Source organism: Nipponia nippon, unplaced genomic scaffold, assembly GCF_047370975.1.
Source record: "Nipponia nippon isolate SJK-2023a ecotype South Korea unplaced genomic scaffold, ASM4737097v1 scaffold_4, whole genome shotgun sequence".
Lineage (NCBI taxonomy): Eukaryota > Metazoa > Chordata > Aves > Pelecaniformes > Threskiornithidae > Nipponia > Nipponia nippon.
The window spans coordinates 50,484,550-50,504,031 of NW_028262358.1; the positions used below are offsets into that span (position 1 = coordinate 50,484,550).

General features: G+C 35.9%; 1 protein-coding gene across 9 annotated transcripts in view; it reads right to left on the reverse strand.

The window, feature by feature from the left end:
* QKI (QKI, KH domain containing RNA binding) overlaps positions 1 to 19,482 on the reverse strand; it is a 165,276-nt gene that overhangs the window by 89,628 nt on the left and 56,166 nt on the right. For all 9 annotated transcript variants that reach the window (XR_015708021.1, XR_015708022.1, XM_087773676.1 and 6 more), the window contains exon 3: positions 10,814 to 10,930. Coding sequence is in view for 7 of the 9 variants with exons in the window: in XM_087773676.1 (XP_087629802.1) it covers positions 10,814 to 10,930 (117 nt within the window). In the remaining 2 variants the exon portion in view is untranslated. The remainder of the gene's footprint in view (positions 1 to 10,813; positions 10,931 to 19,482) is intronic.

Genomic DNA, 19,482 nt, shown 5'->3' on the forward strand with positions numbered 1-19,482 from the left:
AGCTGCCAGTTATTCCATTCTGTCAGGCACACACAAGCTATTGCCTGAACAAAGCCACTGTTTTGCAGATTTTACTTTCAACACCCAAAACCAGCCTAATGTTTTCTTCATTTCAGGCTATTAAGGTTAGAGGACAAGATTTTTGTTGTCTTGTAGGAATATAGTACTGAATTGATTTATGATCCAAATTACATTCAAGAGTCACTCACATTAACAAATTCATCAAGAAAGCACGAATGCTGTGTGTTGTGTGTGTTCCATAGAGAGTTTGTGGCACTTAATCAAATCAGAGAATTCACACAATGTCAGATTCTATTAAGTTAAACACTCTCCAAGCAAGTTTAGTACCAGCCATTGCTAAGTGAAGTGTCCTACTACTGTAAGAGTAAGAAGTTTTCTTTAACATTTGTGTACCTGGCCTTAACAAACATTTGAATGTTTTCATCCTTTCATGCAGGTACTCAACACATACTTTAAACTGAGTTATGAGTTTTAAACACATGGGGTTTTTAAGATATCTTCACAGTATGCATGCACTTCAGTGAGTGTTACATTCATTAAAACTTTCCCCATTTACTGCCCAAAAAGATGTGAAAAATGTGAATGATTAGCAGACAGAAGCTGCTAATTGTTCTCAGAAAAGGTTAATAAAAATGTGCAACTGTCTGTCAATAAATCCCTCTCTATATCTGAAAAGTGTAAAGACCAACAATAAAATCTTGCAACTATAGCTGGATAAACTGTAAAGTTACTGTGCCACTGCATACCTATTAACATCTACACAGCTACTTGAATTTCATTCATATCCTTAATATACACTGTACTATAGGCCATACCTAGCAAAAGGGTAACCTGTGATTAGTAACGTCTGTTTTAATCCAAGTCTAGGCAAGACAAAGGCTAACAGAACCAGCAGATCTGAGAAAAGTGGAAAACTGTCACCATCTAAAAATAGGTTTAAATGGCAAACCACTCCGACATTTTGGGAATTATGATTTGTGATTGTTATCATACAGTTGACTCTTCCAAGTTGAAGAGGAATCCAGTTATCTTGCTGCTACAGAACACTACAGATTATTTGCCTCTATCTGGAAAACAATAAAGTAGCAGAAAGTCAAATACCTCTATCTTCTAACTGTTCAGTTAGTAATTTAAGAATTTAGTTTAAGCAATAGCGGTATCTTATTTTGTGCATACTCTTTCGGTCCATGCAAAAGAGCCTATCAGTCTCAAAAAAGTTGCTAAATATGACCATAAGGAGTCATACCTAGGATGGTAAACAACCACCTGTATTCTGCCTGTCAGCAGCCCCCCAGAAGATCATGAAGAATCAAGAGCTGTCAAGAACTGATACCTACTTGGGAAACACACAGACATGCTGCTTTCTTCCCTGAATCAACAGGTTCTGCCTCCATTCCCACATTTAAGTACACTCAATCTTCACGCAGGACGGAAAGTCCCGTGAGTCTCAAAACTAAGTACTGTCTTTCCCACACAGAAATCCAAGTACGGTTTCATGGTACTCACCAAACACATTCAAAACACAACCCTGAACACGAATTATTTCTGGTAAGCAAGCTTATAATACCACAACATTAATTCTTAAGAAAGTTCAAAGAAAGTCAGCCATATACCAAACACGAAATCATCCACTGAAGGACAGCCCAATAGGTTAAGGTTATAGACTACAAAAATCTAGAATCCAGAAAGAGTTTAGCGGTGCTGATAAATGAGAACAGTGGTAAAGTCTGCAAAACCACTAGTTGTCCTTCAGAGCGCATCATGAAGATAGGGAAATATCACTGAATCTATCATTTGTGGAATCTCACAAGAATCAACTCCCTCATTTTAGCATTGTTAGATAACGCTCAACATTATTACTCCTGCAAGAGAAGATTAAAGTTTTAAGAAATCATATGACTGTACATAAGAATGCTCATACTCTGCTAAAACAGTCTCGCCTAGTTCAGTAACTTGTCTCTCATTTTTTTCTGCTGACTAAGTATGGAAAAACTTTCAGATTACAGTAGATTTTCATTATTTAAAGCATTCACTTCTTTCACCACTCTGCTAGACAAAGCAAAATGTAGATAGATGTTTGCAGACAATTTTGTCAATACCTCAAAACAATTCAGTATGAATTGTCCCCCAAGCCTTGCAAAACTTCTATTCAAATGCCAGATACAAACAGCTGTGAACTGTAGCCACACTTAACACTCTCTGTGCTTCCCACCTAAGAAAAGCTTAGTGCAGAAAGACAGTTTCTACCATGGTACAGATTAAGATGAGTCAATTACCGTTCAATAGACATAGAATTTTAATTTATAAGAGAGACTTGCTTATACACAGATGTTCAGGCAATGATTCAGGATTCCCTTGATACAGACTTTTTCCACTACACTTCGTGCTACTTTTCTCCAATTTCAAGACAATCTAGATGCTCTTGCCTCTTCATCATAAGGTTTTTTTTCCTCACAGGGCACTGACAGAAAAACAAATAAAAAGAAAGTAAAGTATAATACAAGTTGGTTTCTACTAGTGTGGCTTTGATTACATTCCTCTAGTCTACAGCTTCCACTGTCTTTAACAACATACTTCTTTAATGCCATTAAGTCAGCTATTTCCATATCTAATTAGCTAAATAACCAGTTAACTGTTTACCAATTTAACTGCTCTCAGAACAAAATGACATATAATCAAGTTTTGATATCAAAGTTAATGACAGTCAAAGGCTTCAGCTACTTTTCACGTTACATAGGAAAACGTGTCAATATTAAAATCTGCTCAAAGCTGCAACTTTGTATTAAGCACATGCAGAAATATATCCAATATAAACTGGATATATTCAGTATGTAGCCAATAAAAAGCAAAGGTATGTATGAAATAAACCTATCGAAAAGATGCATTGTTTCGGATACATATCAGTAATATTTTTTGAAAGACTAATATTGCTTTGCAATAATTCTTAAGGCCCTCAGGCACCTGAATTTTTCTGTCCAAAATAAAATCATTCTGCTCCTGAAAGTAAGAGTGTTCCTCAGACTGTTAAGTGAAAAGACTTTTTGCAATAAATTACTTCAAATAAGAAGTGTTTGTCAAATGTTATATAAAACTTCAGGAAAACATTCTCCTCTTGTAAAATTCACATTCCCATACATAACTAAGCTAACTGTGCCTACACTGTATTCTTAGCTACTGTCAATGTGACCTGAACATCTTTTACTTAAAGAAAAGATGTATGCAGGTAAGATTTCAAAGATGATACTCGAGAGACTCTGGACTACAAAACCCCCATAAACAGGTTTAAAAGGAATCAGCCTTCAGTCAGAGGTAATTCAAAAAATAACATCTGTTACCTTCAACAGTGCTGCCTTTTGAATTTCCTGAAGTATAGTTTCTACTAGTCAGCCTTTACCATTTAATTACGTAATTAAATCAGTAACTTGCTAAGAGGATTTTTTTTTCTGCGATGACTTTTTTCTTTTTTATACTATTACCTAATAGTGTAAACTCTTATCTCTTCAGAGGGTCACTGCTCCCAGACTACCAGGGATATAAACACAAGAGACTACTGTTTTGTGGGTGAAAAGGGAAAAAAGGCCATGCTTCAGCAATTCTTTAATAAAAAATAATAATAAAATCCAGCTTTACAACTCCTGCATTCAAAACAAGTGGTTACGAATTCAATAAAGGTTTTAAAACTGGAATAGAAAAGCCTATTTTTGAAGTACTCGCTACTGAAAAAAACCACTAGCTTACAAGCAACCAAAATTATTTTCATTACATCTTATGTTTCACAGTGAACCTCTAGGAAGGCAAAGTGGTATCGAGCACCAAGTATATTCTTAAACAGGCCTGGATTCTAAGCTAAAGGATTTTTATTCACCACGCAGCTACATACAAATTCTCATACAGATTAATATGGTGCATTCTTCACTGTTTATTAAAATGGCAGTTGTGATATGTTGAATATGTAAGTTCAGTAGTACCTTTACATGAATACAACTTTTTGTTTAGTTTAAGAATGAAAGGCCAATTATGATTATTATTATTATAGTGGTCAAAAATTAAGTATGAAGAAAGCCTTCCAAGCCTGATGAATCAGTTTGAGAAATAAAATTTAATGCAGACATGCATAATTATAAGGAAGTGTGTTTAGAGGAAATGTCACTGTAGAAGATGCTAAACACTGAAGTTAATTGTTCCCAGGGTAGTATCTTAAATACTGCATTCTGAACGCCTTAAGTAATTTTCAATTAAAAGTTTATAACCTGAATGATTCAGGAACATGCTGTATAGGTAATACCTCAATCTTAGCTGAGCAGCCTGCTCATACAATTACTTTTAATGTATAGTCACAGAAGTTGATAGCAATTAGAAGTGAATGTAACCATCAGTTTGGCAGTCTCCTATATAGACAAGTTGCAGCTTTCATGTGCAACAGAAGCTAACAAAGCACAATCCATGATAGCCAACATGCTGAACTGCCACTCCACACTACCTCAGCCAGCCAGTTTCCGTAGAAGTCAATTAATTTTAACAAATAGTACCCTTAATGATGGATATTGGCAAGGGATTCTAGTTCTAAACATAAAAGTAAGCATCTGACCTCCAGAAACCCCACTGGCATTTTCAGAAATGGATTTTTTAAAAAATTTTTTTTTTTAATAAAAGGACAGTCATTCTGGTCATGTATTATGTATATGGAATTGCTTTTCACATTCACATGCCAATGTCCTCAATCACAGATATATGAAATTGTCAAACAGCAGCAGCATTCTTGTGTGTAGAGGTAGATTTTAGAGGCAACAGGCCTGAGCCATGCAATTTACTTCCAGAAGACAAGAATAACGATGGCTGGTCAACCTTTCATTCTGCAACACAGAACAACTTCACCATTTGCTACCATATGCTAAATATATTCCATTTCAACATATGCGTCAGCACCATAGCTTTATTATTTTTTGACACATAGTACTTTTCACAGAATGTATAAGTTAAGCATCCAATAATTAGGGTAGCAACAATAGGGCTTGTTTAACAAGATGCACTACAAAGTACGTATTATTTTATGTCAGTAACTTCACTTTATAAGCTAAATTGAATGTTTGTTAAGACTTTCCATTGGAAATTAAAGTGTATCTGATGGTATTAAAATATTACAGATATTTAATACTGCTATTGTATACAGCATGTAAATATAGTAAAATATCCTGATCACAGGACAGTTATATTTGTCCACTCTAATTTTCTCCTCAAGCTTTGTGTAAGTACCAAGGATAACTTTTTAATTCCTTTTTAGCCTTACTATAAAAAAAAAAAAAAAACCACAAAACCAAAAAAAAACACCCTGGAGAGTCCAAAGAAATGGAATTATCTATTTACTGTGACAGCTCTGCACCAGCCAAAGGTCAAGATTGGTACTGACAGAGAGCTTGTGTTTTCGTGAAACCTTACGTAATTTCTGCTTGCAAGGTGAACAGTGATGTAGTAACAAGTAAGCTGTAGGTCAGGAACCACAAATCAGTTCAAGCGATCTAATATGGAGCAAAGTGCAACAGATTTGAAGCTGTTGCAGTGGATGAAGGCATTGAGTTCTTCAAATTTAGAACTGCATAGCTGCCTGCCTCTTTGAAATAACTGTAAAAAAAGAAATTCTGTGTATCATAATGAAGATGCTTCCTCCTAAAGTAAAAACGAATGATGCCCTCTCCTCACACACAGTTCTAGAGGAGATTCTTGACTAGAAGTAGGAAGAAATGGGAAAAAACAACGTAGTTGACCAAGAGTGCCACAAGCCAGTAGCCTGATGCCGTAAGGCTGCATACCCCTCTAAGTGAGACAATGGCAGTCAATGCATTAAAGAGCACAGAGCTGACTCCCTGTGGGTGCATCAATGTCTGTTTTATGGAATTCATGTAAGACAAGGAAGATGACAAAAACCAATGTTTTGCTTATCCATCATTGGACAGTCTTCCCTTTTATTAAGCAGTATTCTTTGATTAGTGTGACAATTTGCTAGTTTTCCTCACTACCTAACGAGAGGTGCATTCAGACTAAGAAAAAAATGCCTTCGTCTTAATAAAGTTACACATTCATTAGCTTTTGATGAATGCCTGCAATCCCTCTCCCCTCCCCAATTATCTCCTTCAAGTACCTCCAGGCTCTAATCACAATATTCTCAGTAATTAAGGTTTTGATTTTAAATTTGTCTAAAGCTGCCTAAAGAGATGTTCTGATTACCAGCTGAGCCTCAGATACAAACAATTTGAGATTTTCCCTTGCTTTCTGGGGGAAATCTGTCAGCAAGTTTCAAGATTTGATGCTAGTTCAAGTGATTTGGCCATGTGACAAAGATTTCTAATTCATTACTTCTGTTCATAGGCTTACACAGGAGACTAAAATTTTCTACAGAGCAAATCCGAATGGTTTATTTTCCAGCATGTCAGTCTTTGTATTTTCTCTTGGGTTCTGCAACCCCTAGCAAGGTAGGAAGAGAAAAGTAAATGGACAGTTTACTCTAGGAGATGGTATTTAGTACGATGTAGCTGTCACGTTACAGATTGACACTGGCTTAGTAATTAACTCCTTCCCACATACAATAAGTTTTCTTTTATAACTAGCACTGGGCAATCAGGTTTGCAGATATGAAATATACTTACAAAATACACCTATGAATTAACCTGCATTTCTTATCTCCTCCAAATTTCAAAGCAATTCAGTCAAAAACTGGAAAAATCTTGAATACTCACTTTTCTAAATAACGTTGACCCTAGATGAAAGGAAAGGGTTTTAAAAAACAATTAGTGTAACCTAACCTTCCATGAGAGAATACTATTACTTCTGTATTTTACACTTTGAAGTGCATTAGCATTTTGAAGTAGAACCTGCAGAGAAGCCCCTTGAGAAAATAAAACAAAAAGTGGTTATCATTAAAAGGCACTGACTGCCGAGGGAGTTGGTCATCTTGCACTACAAGACTACGGAGTTCATCTGTAAGTATCATTCACCAGGAAAAGAGGCAAGAGCCAAAAGCAAGAAGCGTACTTACTCCTCAAACTGACAAATGTCACTTGTTCTTACTTGAGTGTTTGTGATCATCACGTCTTGAATACAGCTTCCAAATCTTTATTTTTAGAAGAAACATCTTATTGGGATGCATCACGAACTGCATCATAATCAATGATTATGAAATTCTCCCTACTGCAGCAACAATGGTATAGCAACAAAAAGTCCAGTCTGAAAAAGATAAACTACAAACTAATACCAATTACCTCAGGAGAGCAAAAGAGCTATAGAAAGATTAGGAATGGATGGTATGAAAATAGGTTTTATCAAGAAAATTACTTGGTACTCAACACTGGTTTAAAACTAATATTATACTATTTGGTATTCAAATATATTATATTATATCATTCAAATATATTAAACTATTCAATATTCAACACTAACTGTAGTATTATCTCATGAAATCATCAATGGTCAAGTACTCCGTGCTCCAAAAATATCAGAAAACAGACAACTTTGAAGAGGGAATGGGTATTAAAGCGCTGACTGGTTCAGTGTGTGGCTTTTAATGTGTACAAATTTCTAGCTGATTTGCCATACAGAACTTGTTCCTCTATGCTTTTCCCCAAAGACAAAACTCCTGAAACTCACACTGCCTATTCTCCTTTGAACAGCTACCATCCCCACCCCCCCAAACCAACAAAACAAACAAACAAACAAAAGAACCAAAAAACCTGTGGGGAGAGTGGGGGAAATCAGTCCAAAGATACCGCTTCCCCAGACAGTAAACCTGCCCAAGCTATCTAGAGAGATGACTCCCCACAGGAGAGGACAGATTCTGAAGCACAGTGCAGGGAGGTCACGGGCACTAAACGTAACAGCCATCTGGACACAGTCCTAGGCAACCTGTTCTAGGTGACCCTAGGGGTGTTAGACAAAAGGTGTTGAGGAGGGGTGTTAGACAAGAGAACCTCCAGAGGTCTCTTCCAACCTCCACCATTTTGTGATTCTGTAACAGACCTTTCACAAACTCCAAGACCTACGTGAACGTTGGACAGGTAGGTCGGAATACGTTGTGGTGACCAACAACACTGCAGAGAATGTGCTTATCCTAGCAGGCAGCTGAGAGTAACAAAGGACATGGTGCATGCACATGTATTACACTGGCTGGTGGTGCGTAAGTGTCTGCCCTGCCGATAGCATAGAAACAGAATGTCTTTGGTTGCTGGACATATCTTCAGTGGGACCTAATATAAAAAGCATTCAAAAAATGAAGGCTGCACAGCTCCAACAAAAATCCACTGTTAGTCACACCCTGGAAAATGGCTACCATACCAGATATGGAATTCACTGATCCACTTCGGTTTCTGTTCAGGCTAGTATGAACAGGAAGGACAGGGAAGAGATGGGGGGGGGGGGGGATTGACATGTGGGCCAAGAAACACACAGCAATTTCCAGAAATCTGAAGTAATCTTTACTCTTCTAAGTGCTTTCTACAAAAGGGCCTGCAAATGAAATGTTTACAGAGGAATGGGTCTCTTCAGAAGAAAAAAATAAGGGCTCAGATGCAGGGGTTTTTTTCTTTCTTTTTACACTACTGCAGCTGTTTGCAAGTATGGCTATTGCTAACACAACTAAGTGTGCTTTTCCACACAGCAAAGCCGCCTGCAAAGTGTCATTGTTAATGACTACCTTAAATATACATACGCTCACTACTAACAGTGAGATGTTATTTCTGGACCATTAAGCTTGGGACCTCAATCTATACTTATAAGCTTTCTGAAGAATAGGCGCCTAAATGTTTTAGCTTATGATATCTATGAGCATAAATGAACCAGAACTAACATTTTTAGTCAGAAAAATTACATAACCTAATTCCTGATGAACTACCCCAACCTAGAATTAGCATTCCTAAAACAAAGAGGGAGCAGCAATAAACTTAAGTTCTGCCCATAAATGAAGGTAAGAATTGTATTATTGATAAAAATACAATGTCTTTTAAAAATTATGTTTAAATAGGAAAAAAGCTGAATGAACTTTTAAGTACTCATTTTTTTTAAAGTATCAGTACTTCTCTTCAGAATTGATAGCTTAAGAATTCATTTGTTGCAAACTAAATGTTAGTATATTCCACATAGTGAAGATTTACTTTGTTACACATGTAACACACAGCCAAAAAGTGGTAGCATTCAGGAGTTGATCTAATAGTCTTCTCTTATGAAAACCAGGTGAGGTTTGCAAATTCTTAAAGGGAGGCAATATTTTCACTAAATCTCCTGCCCCAGGATATCTTTTTTTTTTTTTTTTTAAACAATACAGTATAACATGTAAAAATTTGACCACTAGTAATAGTCACAAACAAAGCTATGTAATTAAGATTGTTCACATATTGGCAACCATACAGTTTGCTTCAAAATATAGCACCTACACCTACACAATTTGGTATGTTGGGTAAAGCATGCTGAAATTTTAATACTCAGAAATTTTAATGTCTCCTACCACCCCCCAGTTATAGGAAATCTGTATTTCAAAATCCTGTACAAAAATATCAACTCTACAAGTTCTATTTCCCATTTACAGTTTAAAACCCTGCAACAGTAAGACTTGTTTCTATGTTAAATGACCCCTCAGCTAAGAGGTAGAAGGAATTTAAGACAAACTATAATGTTTTAAAAAAAGAAACCTTCGTAAATCAACCATTTAAAACAATATCACCCTCTTACTTCTACAGAACCTAGACAACCAAAAACTCTCATAGGTTAGAATATATCTTTGCTCAAAAGCTGGCAATCTAAACATCCAAAATAGCTATAGCTAGAGTAAGAGAAAGGGTAGCGACAGTATTACAGCAGATTATGAAAACAAGAGGCATCAAATGAAGTTTGAAAGCAACAGAGTCATAACCTCTGGGAAGTCTGAGATTTTTAACTGGGTAGACATTAGCTTTCTATTTTAATTGTTACATGCTACACATGTATGAACAGAATGTATTATGTGGCTGATCAGTTAAGGAAAAGAGGTTTTCTCAAGAAAGAACCAAAAGAAATAATACTTATGGGAACAAAGAGGAAAAGAGTACTGTTAAGTGCACATTTCAAAACTGCAGTGGAGATGCTGGTGCAACTTCAGCAGTATTAACCAGAGGTGGAGGAAAATAGCTAGAAAACAAACCTGCAAAAATAAATTACTTCCAGGAGTTACCACCAGAGCAACTTGACATTCAGGATGGCTCTATCCTGAAAAATGTAGTTTCCCTATTTACATAGGCAGAGCATGTGTATTACAGGACAGGGCAAGAGCAGCCCTAATTACATTGCAACTCCACCTGAACACAAAACAAATTCAGAAACATAGTGCTCCTTGGTTCACTCAGACAGAATTCACTGCAAGAAATACATTAAATACTTTTTCCAGTCCACACTACTTGCACAAATCACTACTTCAGTATTTCAAGACAAGAAAGTTATTAAGAACACCTTTAAGGTTAACAAGCTCTTCCTTAGAAAAATACATTTAACTTCAATTTTTACTTTTGCCTTGTGAACCACGACACAATTAGAAGTTAGTTATTACTGAAGAATACTTTATAATTGCTAGTTAGACTCCCAATTGCACCATTATGGAGCATGCACATTTAACTTCTTCAGGGTCAGTTGTGTTATTTACTAAGTCTGTAAAAAACACCAGATAATGAAAAAGCATATAGTAGGAACAGAACAAATAAGAATAAGAGAGACAGGAGCTTACTCTCTGTTAGGAAATAAAACTATGCATCTGAAACTACACTACCTTTCAAGAGCTTACCTTCTTTTTGTCCCTCATTGAGCCCTTCCCTCGGACCATTATCTTGCATCCTGTTTCTGCCTCAAGCTGTTTAGCTGTTAGTCCTCTGGGCCCAAGGATTCTTCCAACAAAGTTAAACTGGGGAAAAAAAAAAAAAAAGATTACGTCTATAAAAGCAAGTAAACAAAATTAATTTAAAATTTAACAAGATGTATTTCTGTCTCTAAAGATATCATCAAGTGTTTATTGGTTTAGAACACTACACTAAATACCTGAGGTTAAAGAATGGGGTAAGTACTATTTTCATACATTAGATACCTATGTGACCTCTATGTTGGGAGATACAGGTTTCAGGTGAAAACAGGTTTTTAAATTTAACATCTGGTAGTCAATGGCAGCGGCAGTCCTAATTTCCTCCTCATTAAGTCCTATGAGCTCTTACAGAAACTACAAACCACCCTCCCTCACCACTAACATGACCAGACATGCTCACCAGTAGGCCAACAATGTGCATCACATCATGGAAACAAACAGGTTCTGGTTGGTGACCAGACATGCACAGAACTTCCCTGTGGTGGGACTGATCGGGTGCCCGGTGTAGGTCCAGTCCCATAATGGCACCTTCCTTCAGGAAAGGCCCCTAGGCCCACTATTCATTTGCTCCCTGCCTACCGCTAAGGAGCCTGCGGAAAATACTGTTTTTCACCCTTGCGTGCTGTTCTGGTAGGCTCGATCTGGACAGCACACTGCTGGCTGGCCACCCACATCTACAGAAACTCTTCTTTATCTACCCGTGCCATAGCATTTCCTTCAGAAAAAAACCTGAGGCTTGTTACGTATTCACTTTAGGTTTCATTTCTGGAAAACATTGTGTTTGCCATATATGTGTAATGTGTGTGTGTACACATATATGCGTATGCACAGACACATGACAAAGGCACGTGTCATTTTTCCTAAGTCGTATCCTTTACTCAGTTGTGCATACAAATAGAGTAAGTATTCCACTTTCAGTTGGCTAACTTCAATATCAGCAGACAACCCCCTGCCTACGCTTAACACAGTAATACTGCCATTTAGCCATACATTCTTTCCTAGTTATTTTCCAGGGTTTTTTCCCTGTCATTATTTTCAATCACACATTCTGGAAATTATGACATAAATAATAAAAGCACTGAGTGAAGGTAGCATTAAGAACATACAGCAGTACTTTGTGACAACTACAGTGCAAAGATGAAACACCAGGCTCAAAGGATGCATAAACCTAGAAATTTCAGACTGAAGATTAAATTCGGAGAAGATATTAAGAGAACAGAAACTCTGCAGTACGGACAGAAATCTGGGTATTTTAGATCCTGGTAAACAAAGCTATTCAATGGAATTATGAAGAAGTTGTTGGCTTTCATTTCCTCAGCTAATTAAAATTGGTTTTGAGTACTCAACATATTTGAAATCCTTATAAAACTGCAAAGACTAAAAATGATTTAGGAGTGAGCAGAAATTACGAACACAAGCAAATTAAAGTTCTTCAACAAAAATAATAGTGTTTCACAATGGCTAAACTGTTCATAGGGAAGGTACACTCCCAAAATTATTTAGTATGCCAAGCTCAAAAAATAAAGACATATTATGAAGTCTGAACCAACTGTCGGGGGAAAAATATAAAGATTAAAGGCACTTGTGAACGCATACATGAACTGCGAATCATAGGAAATTAAGGAAGATTCACTAAGACTGGATAAAGCAATGAACCAGCTACAAGCAATAAAGTTCATCCTTGAAATATTATCAAAATCCTGCATTTGTTACACATTTCACGCTTAACACCAAAATCATACCACTATCTTACATAAACAGCATCTTACTTGCCTTTCTCCACACTTCCTGCACACTAAATCTTTAGATATCTATCCCATTCCACTGGTAAAGCTAAAGTAATATTGCAAACCTGACTTCTAACCAACACACAAGGTGACTATCATTACATTCTCTATCTCCCAAGAAAACCAGCAGCCTCTAATATTTTATTAACTTGGATAATGATTAAAATAATCATCGAATTCTGAGATAAGATGATTTAGATAGAAAATTTAAATAGAACAATTTACGATACTAAGAAAAAAAGCAGGAATTTGTATTACTCTCAAGCTTGCAACTTTATTCATGTTGTCTGAACACTATTTAGAATCGTGGCTTCTAGTTGAGAAATTGCCGACTTAAACTGCAACACATTCTGTTAAATGTTAAGCCAGTTTCTTTTCTAGCTACTCCCAGAAGATGCTTCTTATAAAGAGCCTTCATAAATTGTTCCAAGGCAGCTCAACCCCCATCTTTTCTTCCAAACTGTATGTGTTAGCACCTTGAACCTTTTGGGATAGGTATTCTTTCTAAAACTCTGACCATTCTTGTTACCTCTCCTGGGCCCTCCAGTTTGTTCATTTCTTAAAGCAGGATGCCTGGACAAGGCACATTCCTGTTAACACATCCCAGCTGCTTCTTTCCCTCTCCAAAAAATTCACTTCTTATGTTTGGTTCAACATTCGTTGACCCCAGGTACTCTTCTCCATTACCTCTGCCTTGCCAGTTTTCCCCAGTTTTGTAGTCATATGCAATTTCTATGCCCCCCTACAACAGCGTATTGCTCTGCATTTGTGTAATGAATTCCACGTTGTTGACTTCAGGCACAGTAATTTCAAGAGTTTTGAATTTTAATTCCATCTTTAAAAGCATTTGGTATGACTTAATTGTTTTCTAAGTATACTTTCTATCCCACCAACCAAGTTATTCTTGCATGCGTTAGAGATCCAAGCTGAAGGAGAGTTCTGCAGGACCCTACCTGAGGTGCAGTCTTAACTGAGTCATCAGTAATCAATTATAGCTTAAGCCAATTATTGCTGTAACAAATTATTCCCAAGCTTTCGTACCAATGGATCACTGTCAGTATTCAGTTCCTCAGACTACCGTCTCAAAGTCCTAGCTGAGAACTCCATAGGGAAAAACAATTCTGACTCTCTTGTGAAGGGACTAGGTAGAGAGAGTAGTGACCCGCAGACCACAACTCAGGAACACAGCATAGACTAGGTCTTCTAGTTGGACAGTCTCAAAAGTTTTATCAGAATGCAGTTGTATCAGCAGCTACTACTTCTCTTACCTGCCAGGCCAGCTAGATCATCAAACAATTATTGGAACCAGATACATCTGACAAATTCAAAAGACCATCTTTATCACATTTAACTCAAGATTTCTCATGCTCTGTGTCCCATACTCTCACCCAATCACACTCTTCATTGCCTTGTGTTTCCCTACAAATAACACACCTGTGTTCAGCAACACTGCTTGTTCAAACATTTGTAGAGAGTCAAAGCTAGGAATATTTCCCTATAATTTCTTACAGCTTTTCTCACTCTGCACTTGTCTAATCCTCTAGGATTCACTTTACCCCCAGTGAATTCCTAGAAAATAAACAGCAGTGGTTCACAAATCAGTTTGACCAATTTAAGACTGCATTACTTTGAATGTATCCAACCTCACACATGCTGGAATTAGAGAATACGTTAAAAATTAAGCAGAAGTGACCCATGCTTAAGATTAACTTCTACATCAACAATACAGAAAAAGCAATCAAATACTTCATTTTCCTTCATCAAATTAGTCTCTCCTTCCCCAACAATTAATGTATCTCTATACTCAACATATTTTTATATACCTAACATTTTCATTCGTGGTATTTCACAATTATTTTCCTGTGTTTTTAAAAGATCTGAACTAACTTTTATTTTTGTGTTCTCAAATCTTCCTATACAAACTCAAAATTAGAATTCAAGAAACAACATCCAGAAGAATGTGTTTGTGACATACACAAACACACAAGCATCCTACGCACCACCTAGAATCCTTTACATTTTAGGAACAATGGAGAGAGCCAGGAAGTATACAACACTAACAATATTAATAAAAAGCCAAGAGTTGAGTATCTAGTGGAGCTCAGGTGCTGAAGGTTTGGGGGTTTTTGCTGAAGTTCAACCAGTTACACCATGTTGCTCTCCCTCTCTGCCTGTTTTGCTGCGTCATGACTCCCATTCCCATAGCTTGCTAATCTTACAAGGTTGAAGTTTCTGGCACGTACAAAATACACATCAGCAAGATCCTGTAGCAAGACATTTGTTGCCTTTCTTTGAGAAGATGCCCAAAATGCACACTCTTAAGAAAACAGACAGCCAGCATATGTTGGGAGACTCTGTACACGAGGACCTTTGTTACGGAAGATGTTTAAGCAGAAACAAAAGTATTAGGAAAAAAGTTGCTCTATATCCTAATGTTTACACCTACTCTGGGATATTCTCCCAAGAGCTGACAAAATTTCTGTCTAGCATCATACCTAACAAGTCCACTGCATCAGAAATTCCTTCATAAAAACAGCTTACATTCGCTATGCATAGAACAACTATTTCCCAAGCAGACCAGGTGCTTTTACAGTCCTTCTATGTCTCACCAGCCCCTATATCCACAACAAAAGTAGTAAAGGAAAATAAGAACGAACTATGCTAAAGACTTAATAAGAGGTTGCAAAGAGCTGTGTTTGATTTTTACAGTGTATGGGAAATGCAGTGTTTAAGAAACTTTCCATGCAAGTTAAAATCTGAGGAACTTGAGGGAGTCCAGTAGTACTAAATTTCATACTATTATTGTGCCTTTTGTATTTTGTGTTTTCCTTTGAAAACCTCAAGTAAGACATGGCAAGAGCTAATTTATCTGATGAAAAAAAATTCTTCCCTCCATTACTGGAGAAGAACTTGAAAAAATCTGATCTGATTAAAATATCCAAATCTAGCAAGAAAGAATGTAAGCAGATGTAAGAAAGACAGAAAACTGTACCTTATATTCACACTCCCCAGATCCAAATCAGCTTTCAGATTGTATACTAATACATTAAACAAACTAAAGCATCACAAAAACGTGGTTCAAAATGTCCTGGTGTTTTAGTTTGCTTTTTGAAGACATGGAGAACAGCATTTCATGCTCACTTCATTTTTATATGCTTTTCCCCACCAAATAAAAAGCAGCTGAAGACCAAGACTCTGCATGGTTCACTGGTTAAAATATGTCAAAGTTACGAAGCGACTGAAAACTGGATGTTATAACAGAGAACACCTGGTAATTTCAGCTTAAGCAGCAATGCTGACAGTCATTTTAGCCATTTTGGAGGGAACCTTCTATATCTTCAGATCATAATAATCCTATTCCAAGACCATTTGGGAGATTACTTATTCTGACAGTAAGTACTCTTTGTGAGCAAGATTAACATTACTCCTAAGTATTAATAAATTTCTTAAAGTTACAATTAAATTTGAGTATTTATTTTCATGCATGGCTTTCATGAAGAAAAGCAGTTAATGCATTTAATTGAAACATATTTATATGCAAACTTAAATTGGAAATACTACCATAGAAGATAAAAATAGCACTATGCTGACAAAACGTGGCATATATACTCAGTAGACAAGGCTCTGAACCCAAGAAAGCTTTCACTGACCCAGTAAAATTAGCAAATTTGGGGTTGGTGTTTTTATCATTTTCTTTTTAAAGGAACATTGTTTTACAATACTGGTAATACAGTTATTTTTCCATAAAAATATTTCTGCATTTATTAGAAATAGCTTGAATTGCTTTAATCTGAGTTTTAGATAATAATAACAAAAAGTCAGATATACAGCCAATTAGATTTCTTGAAAGCCTGTAACTTGAAACAAGAATAAAACCACTTGAGGTATTGGAAAACAAAATAGAGCATATTAAACCTTAAGAAGGTAAGATCGTATACTTTCAGTTAGGTAGTTCAGTGCCTAATAAAGAAAACAAAACTTGTAGCATAACATTATAGACAGGCAGCTTTGAGATTACTTTCTCAGAAATTTAATATGAAACATTTTATAGGAGAAAAGAAATAACTTAAATGGGCAATTTACCTTACCTTACACTGAATATGCTTTCTAGCAGTAACATTTTCCAATATTTATTCAATTAATGTATCATGACCACATATCCATTTTCACAATGACAACTTCATCAGAAAGTTGGCTTTTTTTTCCACAAGAGCAGCTGTAGTGATGTATATAGATACACATATATATACAAACACAGACATACTTTTAAGAGAACTAACATGTACACCTAAATTATTTTTTTCTTTACTCAAAATGACCATGAATAAATTTGCCACCAACAGTAAGATAACAACAGGAATTGATTAAAGACATAGCCTTTCAGTTCACATTTACAACACACCACACCCACACCCCCCAATCCAGTAGAGAAGATGATACCACCAGATTTTTGATAGGTGGCGATTAAGGAAATAGAAAGTCTCTTTTTCCATGAAAAAAACATTTTCCATGAAAAACCTCAGATATATTTCATGCCTTTTTAAGTACTTCTAGTGATTCAACACCACACTCATCACAACAAAAAACAGCTACGCAGCTTTTGTTGAAGAAAAGCAGCAATAAGAACTACTACCAAATAAAAACAAGTGCATCATATACAGAGTTTACTCAGTGACCACACCACAGATTAACTGAAAACAAAGAATGAAAAGTTTACATATACAAACACTTGCACACATTTAAGAAATCAAGTGGGGCAAGTACAATATTTCAGGAATAAAATAATTTTGAAATTGCAAAATCTTTCATTAACTGCATTAGCATGTATTTTGAGGATTAAATATGCTCCAGTGGAATTTGGCAAGTGTTTTGCATAGTTAAGAAAAACAAACTATCTGATGAGATTTTACAGGGAGAGAAGGCTGACAAAGCAGATGGTATTATCATTGTCAATACAGTGAACACAGACAACAGTAACCACATATAGAAGTTAATTTTTACATACAAACTAACTTTATGTAGTTGTTAAGACTGCTAGTGACAACAGTGAAGTTGTTTCCTGAAGTCTCTTCCAAAAACACCTACTGGTAATAAAAGAAAGGCTGCAGACAACAACTCACGAGAAACATTCCCTCCATCCCTTAATACAGCATGTTTTCTAAGCAAAATAACCAAGTAAATGCCAAAGTACATACGTAGTGAATACCAGCGTGACACGTGTAATCTGCTTATGTCAAATATATCCACATTTATTTGCCGGGTGTATCTGACATACACCATTCTGATACTATAAACAAAGCTAAATGAGAACTATTGAAGCATTTAAGTGATGAAGTAGTAAATTAGAAATGCTGTGCTGTAAGAAACTTAAGCATATAAATTATCATGAAATAATCTCTTCATCACTTAAACACAAAAAATAAAACCATTAAGGTACTGGAGAACAAAATACAAAATATCAACCCTCAAAAAGTTAGGATCTGTCATATTTGCAATTGGGTGCTTTTGTGCTGGATAAACAAAACCAAAATCTCTAGCACACCATTTGAAAGACCTTCGAGATGACTTCAAGTGTGAGAAATTTTATCCCTGACGTTTAATAAAAGGGTCATTACAGCTAAAAATATTTAGTAGTTCAAATTGTCCAAAATTTGAGTTGTCATGAAGAAAACAGCAAAATCTTTTACCACTGGTGAAACAAGGAGAAAATGAAAAGATTTTTCTTAGTTTAGCAAATGGCCAAGCATCATTTTCAGTGCATATGTAATTCACTAAGACTAGTTCCATCTTTATTTAGCTCATTGTATACTTTTTTAATACAGATTATGGGGATTTTTGAGGGGTTCTTAATTCAGTTACTATAATCATTTTTCAACATCAAAGCCAGAGAGTAACTCATCTTGTTATGGGCAAGAACTGATAAATTATCATGGGAGTAAGACAAGTTTAGTCTAGTTCAAAAACTTCTGTAAGTAAAATATTTATTAATGCAAAAATAAAGGATATGAACATAATTGTAATATATCATATATATATATATATATATATATATAACTAAAATATATAGCAATTTTGCAGCAGGAGAACAAAGTTAACATTCAGTGGTTTGAACTCCGTGATATATTATACAAAAATATCAGCATCCAGAGGAATATGAAAATAACACATTAGTGCAGATGTTTTGTGTAGTACACATCTCAGAAGAAAAACTCAGCTAGTAACAAAGAGGAAACGAGTTCTCTCCATACAAATACCTACATCTATTACGCTTTCCCAGATCTACATTTAACCTAGGTATTACATAACACAGTTATTGTAGCAGTAATTTTGGTAACATTAAGTTCCTTTAAATTAAATTATTTTTAGTTTGGTTTTTTTTTTTTTTTTTTTTTTTCTTAAGCACGACTTCTTAAGTCAATTGCAACAGTATTCCATGGGATCTCCAGAAAGGAGAAAGATCTCCAGGAATTTTTTCAAGCTCACTAGTGAGCACTATTTGGGGCAGGAGAGAACACCTTAAGTCTCAGTTCTAAGTACTGGGGTATTTATGTTGCATGGCATGTATGAGTCAGTCCTCCTCCATGCTGTTTAACCTCTAACTCACCTCACCTAGAAAGCTAGTAAAATGGCATCACTACAATTCAGACACTGAATAGTTAACATTATATTCAGAATTAAAATCTCTTGAATGAACACACACATGCTGCAAGCCAGCTGGCTGACCAAAACTGAGCATAATATTTAGTATTTGTTGGCCAGTTAGTAAACAGACCTTTCCTATATAGGGACTGCACACAGTCTTTTAACAAG